General features: G+C 34.9%; 1 protein-coding gene across 11 annotated transcripts in view; it reads right to left on the reverse strand.

Annotated features, from left to right (window-relative positions):
• The window catches only part of KIF21A (kinesin family member 21A), a 163,472-nt gene that overhangs the window by 25,362 nt on the left and 118,380 nt on the right, over positions 1 to 19,730 (reverse strand). For 2 of the 11 annotated variants that reach the window (XM_050750116.1, XM_050750119.1), the window contains 10 exons: positions 19,410 to 19,511; positions 18,471 to 18,636; positions 17,968 to 17,988; positions 13,320 to 13,380; positions 12,891 to 12,945; positions 10,045 to 10,259; positions 7,295 to 7,402; positions 5,763 to 5,891; positions 3,638 to 3,676; positions 2,934 to 2,948 (listed from right to left, as the gene is read on the reverse strand). In XM_050750116.1, the coding sequence (XP_050606073.1) occupies positions 2,934 to 2,948; positions 3,638 to 3,676; positions 5,763 to 5,891; positions 7,295 to 7,402; positions 10,045 to 10,259; positions 12,891 to 12,945; positions 13,320 to 13,380; positions 17,968 to 17,988; positions 18,471 to 18,636; positions 19,410 to 19,511 (911 nt within the window). The remainder of the gene's footprint in view (positions 1 to 2,933; positions 2,949 to 3,637; positions 3,677 to 5,762; positions 5,892 to 7,294; positions 7,403 to 10,044; positions 10,260 to 12,890; positions 12,946 to 13,319; positions 13,381 to 17,967; positions 17,989 to 18,470; positions 18,637 to 19,409; positions 19,512 to 19,730) is intronic. The other 9 variants (XM_050750118.1, XM_050750121.1, XM_050750126.1 and 6 more) reach the window with 7 other exon arrangements.

The raw sequence follows: 19,730 nt of genomic DNA on the forward strand, positions 1-19,730 counted from the left end.
GAAAGAGGATATCATTGGATATTCTCACTTATTTATAGGATCTAAAAATCAAACAATTGAACTCATGGACATAGAGAGTAGAAGGATGGTTACCAGAGGCTGGGTAGGATAGTCGGGGTTGGGAGAGGTGGAGATGTTTAAGGGGTACAAAAATAATAGAAAGAATAAGTAAGACCTACTATTTGATAGCCCACAAGGTGACTATAGTTGATAATAATTGTACATTTTAAAACTACTCAAAAGAGTGTAATTGGATTGTTTGTAACACAAAGGATAATTGCTTGAGGGGATGGCTACCCCATTCTCCACGATATGATTATTGTGCATTGTATGCCTGTACCCAAATGTCTCATGTACCCCATAAATATATATCTACTATGTACCTGCAAAAATTAAAAATTAAAAATTAAAAACAATGAAGCTCTTTAGGGAGCTTTCTCATAAATTAGATATTTCTGTAGTTTCTGCTTTATGGCACTGGGCTATGTACTATGGAAATATAAAGATTATCAAAACATTGTCCCTCTCCCAAAGGAGTTTAAGATGGGGTCTGAATTAAAATAATGGTGTTGGGGACGCTAAAGATGATTTAAGACATGACAAACAGTCTAACGTACCTTCGCTCAAAGCATTATATGTTTCAAATTATGCTGAATTATGTCCATTATGTAAGACAAATGGCATAATATTAGGACAAATACAGGGATAAAGGAAAACTGTTTTGTTTCCGTCTTCTTAATGAAAGAGAAGAATCTTCGAGATGCAAGAGGGCAGAAATGATTAAGAAACATGAGCCCAAGATAAGTTAGAGCTGACGATGGAGATTTATTCAATAAATTCAGGTATTTCTGTTTTTAAATCATTATATCACAGGATTTTGAAAGTATATGCCATTGTGTAGGCAAAATCCTTGTCAGTACTCTAAGAAATCACAAAGATCAAAAAAGGGGACAAAACATGTAGACCTGATCTTCCAAAAAGCAGGAAAAACGTGGAATTCAGAAACTCAACTTCTTGTTGCGTCTCACAGAGGAATACATTAAGCAAATCACTATCCACTTAAAAATAAATGCTCACCAACAAGATAACATGGGCTCATCAATCTCATGGGGAAAGTTTTTTGTAGGGTTAATAGATACCAATTTAAGGGAATGTCATATTCACAATATATGTTGACTTGTGGACAGTGTGAATAAGTATGGAACTGTCAGAGTAAAGTATTTCCACAGGTAGTTGAAGAGTCACACCTAACGAGTCAAAGTCACGGCTGATCTGGAAGATCTTTAGTATCTAGTCAATCTTTCCCTAGCCCTAGGGAGAAGTGGCACGCTTATTAAAGGGACATATTAAAGAGCTGGACATTATATTGCCTGAACAAAATCACTGAAACAAAATTCATTTATTTTATATGCCTACTCACTATCAATGATTTGTTTAATAGAAATAAATATTTCAGGAGAAAGACAGCGATAGACTTACTGCATTCTATGTAGGCCATATATGGAATGAGGTGTAGTTTTAGATGTCCCATTTTAAGAAGAACATTGAAAAATTGGAGCCTTTATAAAACAGTAGAAGCAGAATGAAGGATCTGTAGACTATATTACATAAGGAACAGATGATGAAACTATTGAGCTGATAAAATAACATTTACTGGAGAGAGGATACAATAGCATAATTTAAAAGCGCTGAATATTTGAAGAGCTGTCATATATAAACAAAAAGATACATAAAATTAATTCTGGTAAGGGAAAAAAGGGCTGATGAAGACTAACGAATGGAAATTTAAAGGAGGTAAATTTAGAGTTGGGGAGAAAAAACATTTATTTTTAGGGTCTGGGTATAATGATCACAAAAGTGATAGGAGTTTCTTATCCCTATAAACAACATAAGGAATTATAATCTTTGGATATATAATTATGAAATCTGATGCCATGATTTGCATACATGTGTGAATTTGAGATTATTGAAACCGATGCTCAGTAATTTATAATCTAACAATTTAACCAGATTAAAACTGAAACTGGAGCAAGATCTGCTCAAAAGTCTGAATCTGCCATTTTGAAATTTTGATGCCTTAAGGTTCATAGATATGAACCGAAGCCATCAAATTTAAAAATATGATTTCAAATATTGTAAAGGTATGATTCTAAAGAATAGTAGGTTGCTACTGTTAATTCTCAAACAGAAAATATATATGTATGTATAGGTCAAAAAGCTGGTTGTAAGAAAACAATTCATGTTAACAGCCTAAGAACTATTTAAAATGTGCATTTAATGACAAATCTTAAGAAAAAACTAAACTGTACCCTCAGATATGTAATACTGTGTCTCCAAAGGTTTATTTCCTTCAGATTACAAGCTTTATCCTAATAATCTATTAAATGTTTCCCTTATGTTACATTAATATTAAATGTAACATCCAACACAATTCTGTCATATCAGAGGTTATACTATCATAAAATACTCAGTAAATATTTGCCCCAGTGACTTATGTATTGCACAGTTATTTCCTGGAGATCAGGATGTCTTTTTTTGATTCTTATGTATTTTTATGCCATTGGTTATTCAGTCTTTTGAGAAAAAGGAATCTCAATATTAAACATAGTGTTTTATTAATTACTTTAAAATGTTCTTAAATATTCAGAATATTAGGATTAATATTTTATATAAACTACCAAAGATAACAGAAACTTATAGATATCAGAAACATACAGCCATGGTATTTATTTCTCTATTCAAATTAATCTATTCAAATTTTGAAATACAAAATCAACTTTAAAAGAGTTTAAGGTTAAATATGGCAAATTTGTACAACAGACTTGATCTGAAGGAGAAAAAAATAAATAAACACTTATTATTGTCCCATGCAAACCTGTAAGGTCTTTTGATACTGGAAATGAAATTAATTTCCTCTCCCTTCCCCTGCCTACCTTCTGGAGGATCTGCTGATGATCAGCAAAATGGCCGTAAAACAAGGAAAACAAGTGCAAAGAGGGAGGACATAAAATGATAATAGTGAAAGGGAATGAGACAGAGAGAAAAGGAAAGAGAAGTTAAGGACCCCCAGAAAAATCCATAACATGAGAAAAAAAATACCAGTTATTTTTAAAGCTGCACCTATTCTTAAAAATATTCATTTAAAAAAATGCTTCCTTAGTGTTTATTTCTTATTCTTTTTAATTTTTGGTACAACAGTATCCTTTTTTTCTCTAGCATACTTTTATTTTTAATCATATAATCTTTTTACTTAAAATTGCTAAACCAACAAAACAAAATGTCTTATCTACCTCACACACTTTGAGGCATTAGAAATACTTAATCGTTGAGAATAAGAAACCTTCTTGACATCAATATTCACAAAACTTGATTTCTTTTAAAGAAAAGATTTAGATTACAGACAGAAAACAGGTATCACAATTTTTAAACTATTATACAAAAAAAACCCACTACTTTATCTAAAAGGTATGATCACAAAAATGTATTAAAATTATCATGTTTAGAAATATTAGTGCATTTATATGATTTACAGCAAGTGATGCATGCAACAAAAAAGAGACTTGCTTAGAATTTCTAGGAAGGCATTTTAGAACATCAATGAAATTCCAGAATGTAGGAAAGGCAGGAAAGAAAGTACCTGTGTACCTCCGACAGAGAGGAGTCACTTTCATCAGACCTATAGTGAAAGAGTTAGAATTATGAGAGAAAGAATACAGATGTCAACAGGTAAGGACACTGACTCTGGACTCAAAATCAACAGCATGAATAACAGATATATAGCAAACATTTCCTTCATAGTGCCCTGCTTTTCTATTTGCACTGGATATTAGCATATTTAAGGTATAGCTAAGTCATGTAAAGAGTTTGATATTTATGTCTTCTAGCAAGACTTTGGGGACTAAAATTTTTCTAATACTGATATACAAAATCTATCCTCACTTCTAAATTTAGTCCTTGGAGAAGAACAATATCAAGTACATGAGATATAGCCCTTGAAGGTTTGCTCCATTTAATTTGGCTAGTCCTGGAAAAATTTTCCCATTTCAATAACAGTTCATCAATTTCATTCATCTTGATAATGATTACTTTAGATACAGACGCTAATGTTGAAGTTACACAAATAGATTGTGTTTTTGCATAGAAAGCAAGTCACTCATTTAACAACCTTTGGTTTTAGCTTATTTCAAAAACACTGAGTTCTTTTGACTAGAGAGCATCTTAATAATAGCTGGGGTACTTTAGTGGACTTTTAAAATAGACAAGTCACTCTTGTTAGCCCTACCTTGAGGCCTCCAAGACTGCAGTGAGTCTGGTTATTATGAAAATCTATTTAGACTGTACAACAGGCTTGAGGAGAATGAGGATATGGTGAGTGTTGGCATAGAATGTAACTAGAAACAATGTGCGGGATCTGCGTCTTGCTAGTGGGATATGGTAGTCTCAAAAAGTAGCCCCAGAGAAAGTAATGTAAGGAGGTAGGCAAGTTTTTGAAAGTGTAGAGTAGTCAGTTATTCTACATTTTAGTTTATAGAGATGACAAAAGAGTCAAATGATTGGTAGCTCATAAAGTGTTTCAGTAAAAAATATGGAACTGTGATTAGGTTGTCAGGATTATCAAAAGATTGACAGAAAATGTTCTGACTGTGAAGGCAAGGTAGACACAAATTTAGCAACTCTTCATATACCTAGTGAAACTTGACTTTCCAAAACTATTCCTAATGTTCAACTTTTCTCAATTAATGACAGAAATAACTTACAATGTTAAAGAATATTTTGTTTAATAACACAGGAAAATATTTACCTACCTATATCAATTTAAAGAACATGTCTTCTACTAATTAAACCATATTAAAATCTAATGAAGGATCCATAAATAAAAGAATTATCCATAAATTAAGCATATTTATAATTCTTTAAAAATTATGGCATGATTCTCTAAGTTTATAGAGCCATTTAAAATGATCTAAACATGCCAGACAGATCTTAAATGGCATCCTATAAATTTTAGAGATATTGATACATACAGGGTGGTAATAGCAGAAAACAATCATTATCATTCCGAGTCCAAGCAGACAAGTCAGAGTTAATAAATACCTTATGGCAGTATTGTTAGTACGGCATTCTTGCAAGAGAGATTCTGGCTCAATGTGTGGATACTTTGTCATTTCAAATTTGATGACAATTACATTTTCCACATCCCTTCAACTTCTCCACCCCGCTCCCAGTCCTACTCTCTCCATCCGTAAAGGTGATTGTTTTATTCCAACAACACAATTACTGAAATTTTGTGGTGAACTTGTTTAGAACAATCAGATGACAATAACATGTTGCACATGTAACAGTGGTCTTTGTAAACTGTTATATCCCCCAGAAGTAAAGTAATTTGCCTCTTTCCAACTCAGGCTATCTAAATTAGAGGCTTTTGTGGGCTGATAGAAGCTAAGGAATCTTCAAAAATTTAAACATCAAGTGGTCTCAAAGATTTTTCAGTTCTAATTTACTTGTAAAACAAAAGGCAAGACAAGTGCTGAAGGAATAGCAATACAAATCTACAACAGGGAATAATGTTCAGCAGGAAAATAATTTTCTCTAATTTTGGCTGCATGGTTCCTTTCCCATTGGAAAGATGCATAAAATATGGTAAGAGTTCACAAGTCAGGCTCCATCGCCTACACAGAGATGACTACATGTTTTCTACAGACTGTACTGACAGGTTCAGAATATTATATATATAATTGGGGCTCTCTTCCATAATGACTTACTTATCCTGCTGAACTGATGTGTTTCCCTGAGAAACAGTAAGACGATTAAAAACATTCAGTTCATTACGGGGCCGGCTTGGTGGGGAAGAAGGAGGTGAAAGACTAGCCTCTGAAGTTCCAGAATCTGAGCTACAAGAAAAAAAGAACATAAAGTAGGTGGCTTTAATTGTTATGATTTGTTAGAAAAGTTATAAGAAACATGCTCTTTAAAAAAAATCTTTTTATTAGAGAACTCCTTCTTTCCTTTCTCTCTTCCTTATTGGTAAGATAAAATGCATTCTGAACAATTTTTAAAATCTCTTTTCACTGGATTTTGTTACATTGGCCACAAGATGGCACTAAAGAGAAGATTCTGACTGTTGAAATCAGAAGTCAGTATAAAAATAAAGCAAGCCACATTTAAAATCATATAATTTTAGAATCAAGAGCAAGTTTCTCACTTTACAGATGAGGAAAGAGACCCAGAGAGCTTATGAGAAGTTTGCTTATTCAGTTGATTCATTCATCTATTTTTAAATCACTTATGCGCTCCATCCCCATTTCCCAATTATTCTTGAGAGATTCAATTCAGTAGAAACAGGCAAACTACGTCTTTAAGTACAGGAAGCAAGGGTGATAAGGAGGATAATTTCTATGACATTCAAGTCAGTTAAACTCGTGGTCAAAAAGGAGAGTGTGCATCTTGGTACAGGGTAGTGGATGGTATAGAATTGTCCATTTAGGCACAGAAAATAAATGAACACTTCCTTTTAAATATATTCACATTTATTTTTTGTTAAAGAAATTAAAGTAATTTACTTCGCTAATATTTAAATGTAAATTCGCATAAATGCTTTCCCTCAAGGACATGTCTTAGATCTACCTGTCACATGCAGAACAGGCAAACTGAGGGAGGGGTGGCAGGGTAACACTGGTTCTAATCCAATCAACTTCTGCATGCTGTCATGCTGCAATTTTTAAATGCCCAGTTAAGTGGATCATCAGATTACATTATGTACTGCTAAGTAAACTAACCCTCACAAAACACACAAAAAAAACACTGAGGATAATACCAACAATGTAAACATGAGAGAGCAGCAAGAAAATGGCACAACAACACACCCTATGATTTATTAGTTTTTCTGTCAGCTACTGTAAAGAGGTAGGGTCAAGGTCAGTTTTAGCTGACATTGCAATGATGGTCAAAATTAATTATAAATTTTTCTATTAATAGAAGACTATTTGAAATATAGACTTAATAAGCCTTACCTCAAGTATATATTAACTCTTAAAATGATATACACAAATAACTGGAAAATAAGTAAGTGGACACGTTCAGGGACAAGTGCTCAAATATTTTTACAAGTATGTATATGACCAAGAATATTAGACCACTGAGTCAAGCCAAAAGCTGACTTGACTGTCTTGATTAGTCAAATAGTCATAACCACAGTGCCAGCCGAAATCTGGAAAATAATTTCATGACTGTCTTTAGCACTAAGTGCAGCAGGCATTTAATACAGTCTAGCAGGTGAAAAACATTAGTCACTTACTGCTTTTGTTCCTTGGCCTTTGATTTTTCTGCTTTCTCGTATGCCTTTCTCCTTGTTACAGGAGAAGGCTCTGGAATTTTTTTTTCTGGTAGAGATGACTGCCTGGAACTAAAGTAAAATAAGATTCTTTAATTACCTAATTCTAAATTTGCACATACAACTTTGGTAGATAGTCAATCTAAAATTTGTAATAGGTTAATAACTGGAACCTGAGAAAGATTATTACTTGAGAACAAAAAATAAAACTAACATAGGAAAATATTACATGAGTTATTTTTAGTTGATGGAAGCTCAACAACCATAATTTTTAAACTGGTGATCTTATTAAATATATAACAACTTATCATCTGTGAATATAAATATCAATGATATGCTGCCTAATAGCTACAACAAATATTTTGGATGTGTTTTAATTTCACTGGTAATTATTTCAGATGAAGAAAAATTGTCTTTATAGTTTTGTAAGAACAAAAATATTAGCATATCAGAATTTAAGAAACAATGAGATTTAACGAATTAATATTGAGACATGATCACAAAATAGTTCTATAGGTAATCATACACACAAAAATACATAATTATTTTACTTAGCTAGTATTTAATTTGTATCTATGTATATTTTAGTAATAAAGTATTCTTGCCTTAAATATTTTAAATGCCAAATGTCTGCTTGTAATTAAAAATTCAAGAAAATAATTTTTGTATACAGTGGTAATGAATTGTAACTGAAAAAAAAAAATGTCTGGGCCAGGCATGGTGGCTCACACCTGTAATCCCAACACTTTGGGAGGCTGAGGTGGATAAGTCACTTGAGGTTATGAGTTCAAGACCAGCCTGGACAACATGGTGAAACTCTGTCTCTACTAAAAATACAAAAATTAGCTGAGTGTGGTGGTGGGCGCCTGTAATCCCAGCTACTTGGGAGGCTGAGGCAGGAGAATCGCTTGAAGCCAGGAGGCAGAGACTACAGTGAGCCAAGATCACAGCACTGCACTCCAGCCTGGGCGACAGAGCAAGACTCCACCTAAAAAAAAGAAAAAGTCTGGGGGAAAAAAAACCCACTAAGGAATTAGACAGCAAGACTTCCAGAATGGGTTTACATGATTCCTATTTAAAGCGAAAACTACATGTAATTAAATTTTGTGTACTTGATTTTTCTAATCAGGAAATCACATTTTAGCAATCCTGCATCATTTAAAGTACAAGGATCACTTGAGTAAAAGTTATGCAGTAATGGCTTAGAAGAGTTACTGCACTAAGTGAGTGACCAAACTCTCACAATGTATAAAGAATTACAAATATATAAGTATAAGCATGTGAATTTATGAAAACTATAAACTAAGTTATCTAGAGGCAGAGGCCAAAAGATATTTTTTATAACCTGTCATAAACGATACATTTTTAAAATGTAAAAAGACAAATAGAAGAGATTACCTGAATCTGGATTCCAGGCCTTAGATTTAGTCTTGAAGTTCTCAAGTCTCACTCATCTGACAAGCTAAACACCTAACACATGCTAGTTCCTAAAATCTGACCTCAGCTCTATATCACTACCTTCACCAAAAGCATTTCTTCTACTCTCATCTTATCACAAAAGCAATGAAGCCATAAACTATACTGGTTAGCAATCTCTAACAGCAGATCCAACAGTTAATTACATAGGCCACCTCAAGCACATGCAAGAAAGTTCTGTCATCATTAAAATTAATTCTGGAACAAAAGGTAGCAGATGGGATTACTGAATGGAAAACAATGGAAATATCCTCATAAAATGAAGAATATTATGAGAAACAGCTATTCAGGTGTGGAAAGTTTGTTATTTCGTATTATTCACATATCATATAGTGTGTGCCACTTTTGGGGGGGGGGAATATTCTTCAGTGCAGAGATGTATTCATTCCATAAATTATCTGCTAGATCACATGTGAGGATTAGTTTGAAAAATGACGTTAACAATCTTTACCAGTGAATGACTAATTTAATATTAATATAACTATCAAAACACACGCATGCACACATGGTACACATATGCACACACACACATACGCACACACACAGGACTATGTGGGAAAATCTTTCTTTGTCCTCAAGATAATAATTGAAAATAGTCCATGCAAGATTTATTTTGAATAGAAGGTTTTTTGTTCAGATTATCATAAGAAAGAGAATATTTCCTTCTTCAAATCTTTAATAATACCAATACAAATATTTTTGGGGGCATCACTCATCCGAGATAAACAATATGCTTCAAGGTAAAAAATTAGGAAAGTTGAAAATGTATTAAATTTGTAGTTGGTATTTTCTTTTTTCTTTAAAAAGAGTCAGCAAAGATTTACTATCCTGACAGCTCTCTCAAAACTAGGATATAGGTAATTTAGAGAAAATTTAAGAGTCTAAACTTTCTGTTTATGCATAATAGTTACATAACAGTTTTATAGGTATAACTTTAATTTAGGTGTTTCTATATAAGTATTGTCTGTAATTCACAACTCAGATGTTATAAAAATTATAACTCTTAAGAATGATCCTAAAACTTGGCAACAAGACAAAGCAATTCAACAAAGGACCTTTCAAATTATTTCAACTCTCCAATAAATTAGGGGAGACAAGACCTAACAAATTATTTCGAAAACCAGAGATCAAATTTACATAAATTTTAAATAATAGAAATAAGAAATTAGCAACATGCATACTTTTTTTTTAAAAAAAAGCCAAAAGAAAAGAAGTTAGTGTAGCTGGGCCAAACTTACATGCTGCCTATCTTAGAAGGTAAGCCAGGTGGGGGAGAGAGCTCTTTTTCCCTAGCAGAAGTACCACTTGTCTCTGTACTCATTCCAATCTCTTGCCCTTCTGCAACAGGTGTAAGAGGGCCAGGCAAGGAGGCATCTCCTGTACTAGTGTCTGAAGCTAGTTCACTGCTATCTGCATACAGCAATTCCATCTGAGTGGTGGTTCTCCTTCGGGCCTAGTCAAAGAATGGAAGGAAAAGCAATCAGGAGCAAACTCTTGCATAGAAGATGATTAGGGAACAGAGATTTATATGAGTTTGAAATAGGTAAAAACATTTAGTGTGTCTTTTCCTAGAAGGTGTGCCAAACATAGCATGTGAGATAGTGACAAGCCTGAGCTATAGCTGGACAAAACCTTTAGAGGCCAAAATAATAGCCAACATTTGTATTGTACTTATATGCCAGGCACTGTTCCACACACATTATTATATTAGCAGGAGTAATATCATTATCTCAATTCCCAATTGAGGAAACTGAGGCGCAAAAAAGCTAAGTAATTTGCCTAAGGTCATACAGCTAGTAAGTGACAAAGCCAGATTCAAAGCCAGGCTGTCTGCCTCCAACATTACTGTGCTCTCCTGCCACTTGCGGCCAGCTCCCTCAAAATATAATTTAACAAAAAAAACAAAAAAAAAAGGAAGAAAGACATTAAACCAAAAGATAATTGCAGGGAAGCTCAACTAAATCTTGTTTTTTCCCATGCTTAATTTCTTTTTCTAATACAAGTTTTTTTCAGTTATTGTAAGCCTCTTCCCATGATACCTTAAATAGATGTTTAATCTGCCCACTGGACAACACCAGCCAGTATCAGCTTTGGGCAGCCTGCTGAGGCAAGTAAAGGTTATTTTCCTAAAATCTAAACTCACTATAAGCATTCCTTTCCTTACTCTTGAAAACCAAGTGACTATCCGGTTATTGCTCAGTTAGTTGTTGATGTCACTGAACAGATAATCAAGTGGTTTACCAGATTATAGGCCTCTAGAAAGCAGCAAACCTGTTTTTTCAGCTGTATAGCCCCGGCTCCTAACACAGTGCTGGTACACACAAATTTAAAATATATAATCAACTTCATTTTTTTCAATAAATGAAAAAGAAATGATATGAGATGCTTTTCAGGCATCTCAGCAGTTCAAACGGAGTAGCAGGTAGCACTTCAGAAAAGAGAAAGCCCTGTAGCCATTTTTTACACTCTTAATTCTCTCCACAGCCAAGAGCCTAGAGCAGACATGAAATTTTTCTTGGGAATTCTTAACCCAGGGGGTTCTTTTAGGAGATGACCTTTAGGCCACCACTTCACATCTCTCTCTAATGTCCCACAGTGGCATAATTAAATAGGCTTTCTCAGGGCCCAAAAGATAAAATTTATCTTAAGAGATTCTCTCCTTTGCTTAGGACTAGATCCAAACCATAGCAGAATGTTTTCTTTGAGTTTTGTTAACTTCTGTTTAGACACTTAGAATAATAAAACACAAACTACATGCTGCCAAGCCAACAGCTCAAAGACCATGTGTAAGAGCCTGGAGATGTTTTTTGATTGGCTTGACCAGCGTTTTAATAATCTGAGAAATTTATGTAAAAATCCGTATTTAAGAATTCTCTTGAAAAAACAAAGGATCTGGTAGCCTTAGGCTCATATTCCCACATGGTAAAAATGAGCAAAACTTGATGGTGGCTATTTCCTTTTAGATGGGACATGTACTCTCCAGGTAGACATAATGATGACCCATTTGTTATTGTATATCCAGCTAAATTAGTCATTTGCATTACCTGATTAACCACTGTGGGCCTTAAATATACACTACCCATTGCACAGTATTATTATTTCAGGTCCTGATTCAATCCATTCACTCAACAATATTCAATAAGCACCGCAAGAATTCTTTGTTTTCAAACATTGTAGGATTGTTAGTCAAATCACCTACTATCAAATGCTACCGCATTCAACCTGATATGTACCATTAGGTAGCTCACACATTTAACTGTGTGTGTAATTTATATCATTTTTTAAAAACCCTATAAATATGCATTATAGCTTTGTAAGTTTTTAACACATAATAATTACGGACTGGATTATTATTAAAACCACCTCAAGGCACGGTTAAATAAGAAATACTTAAGAACACACTAGAATGCTAAAATTTAAGAAATCTCCTGCCAATATAATGATATTGTATGGCACTACACAGTCTACAATTTAGTTAATCAGCAGCTTAAGAATCACCATCCATAATTGTGTTATCCAGTGGGAAAAATATAAGAATACAGTAAAGCCCAATTTCCACCAAGGAGAATTTTTTTTTTTTTTGAGACAAAGTCTTGCTCTGTCGCCCAGACTAGAGGGCAGTTGCGCAATCTCGGCTCACTGCAAGCGTCACCTCCCGGGTTCAAGAGATTCTCCTGCTTCAGCCTCCTGAATAGCTGGGACTACAGGTGCCCACCACCACGCATGGCTTTTTTTTTTTTTTTTTTTTTTGTATTTTTAGTAGAGACAGGTTTTCACCGTGTTAGCCAGGATGGTCTCGATCTCCTGACCTCATGATCCACCTGCCTCAGCCTCCCAAAATGCTGGAATTACAGGTGTGAGCCACCGTACCTGGCCAGAGAAATTTTTTAATATAAATTTTTTCAGTTACCACTTAAAGGGAAATATGATTAAAAAAACAAAAAAAAACTAAATAAAGAAGATCTTTAGTAAAACCAGGCCCTCTTGCTAATCTATTAAGAGTCAAATCTGAACCTATGTGTTTAATAGCAATAACAAATAACAGTGTAAAACATGTTTACCTGATACTTTCAGTTCTTCTTACCTTGCTCTTAGGTTTCACTTCACCACAAAGCTTCATGAGATCTGAAGACAGTGTGCTATGTGCAAATAAATAATTAAGCACAAGATTAAATAGAAAATTATTATAGAAAGCTATAGCTCCTCTATATCAATGACTACAAAAAATTTATATGCCTATGGGAAATACAGAAAGACAATATTGAAAGTCAAAATGAACTAATTTAAAAATAATTCATTTATGTTCCTTAAATATTTCAATATTTTCATTTTAAAATGTATGATGGTTAAGCGTAACTTAACTTGGTTTCTATTTACTGTTTCTAAGTGCTATTCACTAGGCCATTAGATTGAAAATTATTTGTTTTATGGTAATTATTTGATACAACGAGATAAAAGTATTTAAAATATTATGTAAATAAGTCAACTCTATTGTTTCTAAATGCCTTCTTACCTTCCTTCTGATCCTGGGCTGTTTAAAGGTGCATCCTCATCAGTACTATCCTCTACGTTTTCTACAAAAAAATGTTTAAAATGTAAGCATTGTCCCCATGTCACAGTTTGAATGGTGACTGCAATCCACATGCTGTAATAAACAACAGCTCAACATCTCAATATGGGCACGATGGTTTTAGTAACTGAATCTAAATAGATAGAATTGTAGAAAAGTATTTTTAAAAACTCTCCTTTGATTGTGTGTTCTAGAACGAGTAAAACATGTTCAAACAGGAAAACCATGACTTTGAATGGTAGAGTATAGAAGAATAACATCCTTCTGAATGAGATGAGTACATATGACTATTGCAGAATTATGTATGTATCCTGTACCATCCAAACATACAAGAATCTACTGTTTAAAAATATAAAGTAAACGCTACATGGGCCTCCTTTAATGTACTAAGCCAACCAAGAATACTACATAAAGTATAAATATAGTTGTTATACTTTATCAGTTATGCCAATGTACTTAGATATTTTTCCTTTTTTAATTTCTGTATTTTTGCTTTCATATAGAAAGAGAGAAGGTGTGTATGAGGGTGTTCAGAAGTCACACATCAGCATGCAGCTCATTCACATGAACACAGAAGACAAAACCAATAGGTTTGCATGCAACAGTTCTGTAAACTAATACAAAGAAACCACTACTATTTCAGAACAACTGTAGCCGACTAGTGAAAAGGGAGAAGAATTAAACATAAAACTGTTAGGAAGTCAGTAAATAAAACAGCCACAGAAAGTAAACGACTTAAAATGCCAGCAAGCCCCTAACATCGGTGTAGGCTGTTTTAATGTATACATTTTATTATAAAAATCATTTCATAAATCTAAAGACAAAATTATGGGCAACATATACATTAAAGAACAATATATACAGTTCATCCCCTTTTAATTTTAAATTTTATATAATACAGGTAGACTATGGCAACATTAGTCAATTGATTCATTTCTCTCCACAAGTGTTCCCTTCCTTTCTCATTGTTCAGTAAGACTTGGTACTATTATCTAAAATAGAATCATATCTAGGACTCACTCAAAGGGGTTTACTTTCTGAAGTGAAAAAAAAAATGGTGATTTTGAAGGCAATATGTATCTCATTAGAGGAAGGCTCAAGGACTTGCTTCACAGAAAGGATAATTGAGTTCTAAGGTACTGAATTATTATTATTATTATATTTTTTTTTTTTTTTTTTTTTTTTGAGACGGAGTCTCGCTCTGCCGCCCAGGCTGGAGTGCAGTGGCCGGATCTCAGCTCACTGCAAGCTCCGCCTCCCGGGTTCATGCCATTCTCCTGCCTCAGCCTCCCGAGTAGCTGGGACTACAGGCGCCCGCCACCTCGCCGGGCTAGTTTTTTGTATTTTTTAGTAGAGACGGGGTTTCACCATGTCAGCCAGGGTGGTCTCGATCTCCTGACCTCGTGATCCGCCCGTCTCGGCCTCCCAAAGTGCTGGGATTACAGGCTTGAGCCACCGCGCCCGGCCAAGGTACTGAATTAGTAAAGAATATAGAAAATTATGTTATAAAGAAATGACAAACCTAGCCTCTGTTTTCCCTCTGTGTTTTAACAGCAGGCTAAGATTTGCTAGTATTTATCTTGCAGAGTGTGATGGAATTAAATGTTAAACATCATGCAAGTCCTTCGTAAAAAGCTCTTAACTCCTGCTTATGCCTGTATGCCTTAGTTAGAGATAATGGTGTCTTCACAGAACCAGTCTGGCCAGAGCCCAGAGGATCCCACCCAGATGGTCACCAACTCAGACCCTCTTCAGTACCAAGTTTGGTCTGAAGTATTATAGTAATCTGGGCAGCAGGACACACCAACAACTCACTGCTGTACTCTCAACTCTGAGAACACAACTCTAGCCCAAAATTAGCTTCTTTTATCACAGTAGCTTTAAAGACAAAGACAAAACAAAACTCCCAAATACCCTAAAGTTAATCTATATCATTATAGAGTTTCACTGTCTCACTTCACTGGAAGTTAACCAAATAACTGGATTTTTAAAAGTCTTCCATTAAAGTTATTATTTTAAAAACGTGTGTGTGTGTGTGTGTGTGTGTGTGTGTGTGTGTGTAGTTTCCATATACTAATTATATATTTAAAAATTTAACATTGCAGCCCTTGAGACTGCTGTCCTTAGAAAGGTCTGCTTGGAAAACTGGACTTTGGCTGACATATGAAAACAGCTCTCAGAGTGTCTCCAGTCAACTATTAACTAATAAAAGTGGCTCACTGTACATTAGAAATTGCAAATAATATGGCTTATGCTGAACACTTGCTTTCCTTCTGGAAGTCTAGACCAACAGAAGGTACATATGTCACTCACCATCCCCAGTAAAACCCTTGGGCACTGAGCATCTACTGGACTTTCTGGATATAAACATTGCACCAATATTGCTGTGTTTTTTGTTCTGGGGAAAGAAAGCACTCTGTGTGATCTCTCATGGGAGGGAGAGAGATACAAATGCCTGGACATGGATTCTTCCGGAGGCCATCTGTGTCTTTTCCCCTTATGAACATTGATATCATAAATCTTAAGTCATGAATACAACCATATACTAAGCCCTGTGAGTCTTCTAGCAAATCTCTGATGATAGTGGTGACCTTTGGGATCCCAACACAGATACAGAAAAATCAGGATGTTCTTTAAAAGCTACAAAAGTACAACCCTGTGAGCATGGGGCGCTGGCCCTGGTTCATCCTCTAGCCTTAAGTTTCATCATTCCATGTCATGAACTTGCTGCTCTGGAGCATCAACCTGTTTGTAGGCCTCAGGTACACAAAAGTGTGGCTAAATTCCGATGCCTTAGCTTTTGCTGCCCCTGTGCCTGGAGCGACTCTCTGGCTCCCATTCAACCTTGTCTTTTTCCTGGCTAACTCTTTTTCTTCACTTATATTTTAGCTTAAATGTCACCTCGTCCAGAAAGCCTTCATTAACTCCTCCATTCTTGTTAGGTGGTCCTACTCTGTGCTCCCATAAGTCTATAGATCTCAATCATTGCCTTCACTGCAATATATCATAATCCGTTCATAGTCTCTCCTCCTCAGCAGGGCATCAAGTCCATAAGGACAAGTTCAGCATCTCACTCATCTTTGGATCCCAGCATAGAGCCTAATGATTGTGATAAAACTGGAGAACAACTAAATGATATTTAAAGCAATGTACCTATGACTTTCTAGCTTCTGTGGATTTAAATTTCATTGTTTTCTCATCTCATGCTTTTTATTTGGCTCCTTTCGTCTAGAAGAGCCCCAGTTCCTAGGGCAAATTTCTGCCATGAGTCATAGGTTACATTAGCTGAATGGGTTCCTACTCTCTGCTTCTGACCTTTCTTTAAGCTCCAGAAAATTGAAATTTGTTTGAAAGTTGGAAAACAGGGCCGGGTGCGGTGGCTCAAGCCTGTAATCCCAGCACTTTGGGAGGCCGAGACGGGCGGATCACGAGGTCAGGAGATCGAGACCAGCCTGTCTAACACGGTGAAACCCCGTCTCTACTTAAAAAAATACAAAAAACTAGCCGGGCGAAGTGGCGGGCACCTGTAGTCCCAGCTACTCGGGAGGTTGAGGCAGGAGAATGGCATAAACCCGGGAGGCAGAGCTTACAGTGAGCTGAGATCCGGCCACTGCACTCCAGCCTGGGCAATAGAGCGAGACTCCGTCTCAAAAAAAAGAAAGTTGGAAAACAGTAACACTGCTCATCAAATTACCAATTTAATATTCTTCTGCACATAAAGACATCAAATAATTTATCTTTCGAGTTAAAAGAGAGCATATATTACTATGAATTGAGCCACTAAGAAGAACAAAGAGAAGGAGAAGGAGAAAAAGAAGGAGGAGAAAGACGAAGGAGGAGGAGAAAGATAAAGAAGAGGAGGAGGAGAGGAAGAAGAAGGAGGAAGAGAAAGAAGAGGAGGGAAAAAAGAGGAGGAGGACGGACTGGGGAGGAGAAGGAAGAGAGGGAGGGAGACGAAGAGTGAGAGGGACAGAGGAAGGAGGAGGCAAAGAAACATGCTTGATAACACATGGAATGGAAAAGGGCTAGTTATAATGCCAGGTACTTGAACAGCCTGACCAATACTGTTTCAACCTGTTCTGATAAAATCCTTTGGATAGTTTTGTTCAGTTTACAATATTTAAAAATGTGTGCCTAAATTTACAAAAATAAACAGATAAGAATATATATATATATACACACACAAAGATATATACAGAAGAAAGTTATTTATGAGGTTAAAACAATAGATGCACGTTAATAGATATATTTTAAAAATTTAACAGAACATATATATTATGTTTTTCTATAAGAAAGAGAAAGAAGACAGGGGGTTTATGAAACTGGAGCCACAACTGGAACTCAAATAATAAAAGCGACAACTAACAAAAGCATACTTCTTTAAACATCTAAGAATTTTAAAATCAGGAATGTTTAATAAAGATAAAAGACTTAGTGTGTTTGTGGCCATGGATACATTTCAAAAAAGATCATGCAAAAACCACTTGACCACCAATAAAAATCTTTAAAATAAGATGTACCACAATTAGTGTACATGAACAATTAGTAATTCATGCAGCTGTAGGATACACAGAAAGCTAAACATACTTACCTAATGGTACGCTATCTAGATCTGTGTAAATAACAGCAAAAAGGAAACAAAAAGCAATACTCCAATCAAAACAGATCCAATGTTAAAAACTCCCACATAAAACAAGATTATGTACCATTTACATGTAGAATAGATGCCATAGCAAACACTTATAAATTTATTTTTAAGGCAGTGAGATACACAGAGTAAAGTAAAGAAACTTGGTTAATATTTTAAGTAATTTAGATAACCAATACGAAAACTTGATTGGTCTTCTTTGCCCATAAAAACTAATTGCTTAATAAGGTTAAGTAAGCCATTTTAAGTTGGTAATCATTTCTTGGAATAACAACAATTACCTTGCCAAATGTATACATGCAAATTAAAGAAAGAATAATTATTAAAAGCATGAGTAAATATAGCATCTATTCAGTCAAGCCATAGGGGAAAGGGATATACTATACCATGTTGAAAAAGCAAAGCTACCATGCAAATTCATTTAACTAAAATCGAGTACAAATTACCTTGTAAAGCATGGCCTAGTAAAGCATCTAGCTCAGGATTTAATTCTGCCTTCTCTTTCAACATATGGAATAAGAGCTGGTTTTGGGTAGCACTGGTTATTTCTGTTTGTTTGAGTCGACCTTCCAGTACTTTAATTTGAGCCTCTTTCTGGGCAGCCTGAAGACCCTGAAACACAACAAAAAATTATCTTAGGTCATATGAAACAGGATCTACCACACAAAGATCTGTATCAAACAGCAAATGAATATGATATATGGGCTTGACATCAGATAGACCTTGAGTCATCCCAGCTCCTCCACAAACTGGCTTAGTGATCATGGACAAGTTCACCTGTCCAAGATGTTATCTTCTGGATTCTCAGTTTCCTCATATGCAAAATGAGATCAATAATAATTACCTCTTGGCACATTGTGAAAATTAAGTGAGATGGCGTAAGAACAGAAAGAGTATAACAGTCCCAACATGGAAAAAAAAAAGTGAGTCAGAAACCATTATCATCTTCAACATTTGGGCAGGGTTTTCTTACAGGTGACAAATTAGAGAATTTACATTCAAAATAAGAGAATGATTAAATTATTTTTTCTTTTCTGATTCACTTTTGATCTGTAAAGAATCAATGTTAAATTAGTTATGATACCAAACTTGTTTGCATACTGAGAAATTTTTTTCTAATTTTTCCTTTGTTAAAGCAAAAGGGGAATTATTTCTTAAGCTGTTTATCTGCTCTAATAAACAAACATAATAGACGACATGCTAATGAAATTGATCTAAATATTTCTCACTCTTCCTGACTCTAAAGAAGGGTAAAAGAAATACTTTCCAATTATGAATAATCTTCTTCCTTATTACAAAGCGAATGGTTACTACAGAAAGATAAATAAAACTACAATGAATTAGTCAAAACTTAGGTTTTCAGTAATAGTGTGGTTATATCTGACCTTATTAATGCCCATTGACAGGAAGTGATCTAGCAGGTATCGGGCTTCTGTAAGGGTGCAGGCATTAATGACTGCAGTAACATCCAATGTCTCACCTTCTTCCTATATAAAATCAGCATAATATGATGACCATTACTTTGAGCTGAAAACAGAAGGTTTTATATATTGTTTCATATATTTATTTCCTAGTATTGGGTTAGCTAACGAGATGCTCAGATAGGTGCAATATATGATCATTACCCCAAGAAACATAGGGTTTAGTTGAAAAGATAAAATACATTTAAGCAGCTAAGAATTCAAAGTGGGATGTAAAAATGACCC

The sequence above is a fragment of the Macaca thibetana genome, chromosome 11 (genome assembly GCF_024542745.1).
Source record: "Macaca thibetana thibetana isolate TM-01 chromosome 11, ASM2454274v1, whole genome shotgun sequence".
Lineage (NCBI taxonomy): Eukaryota > Metazoa > Chordata > Mammalia > Primates > Cercopithecidae > Macaca > Macaca thibetana.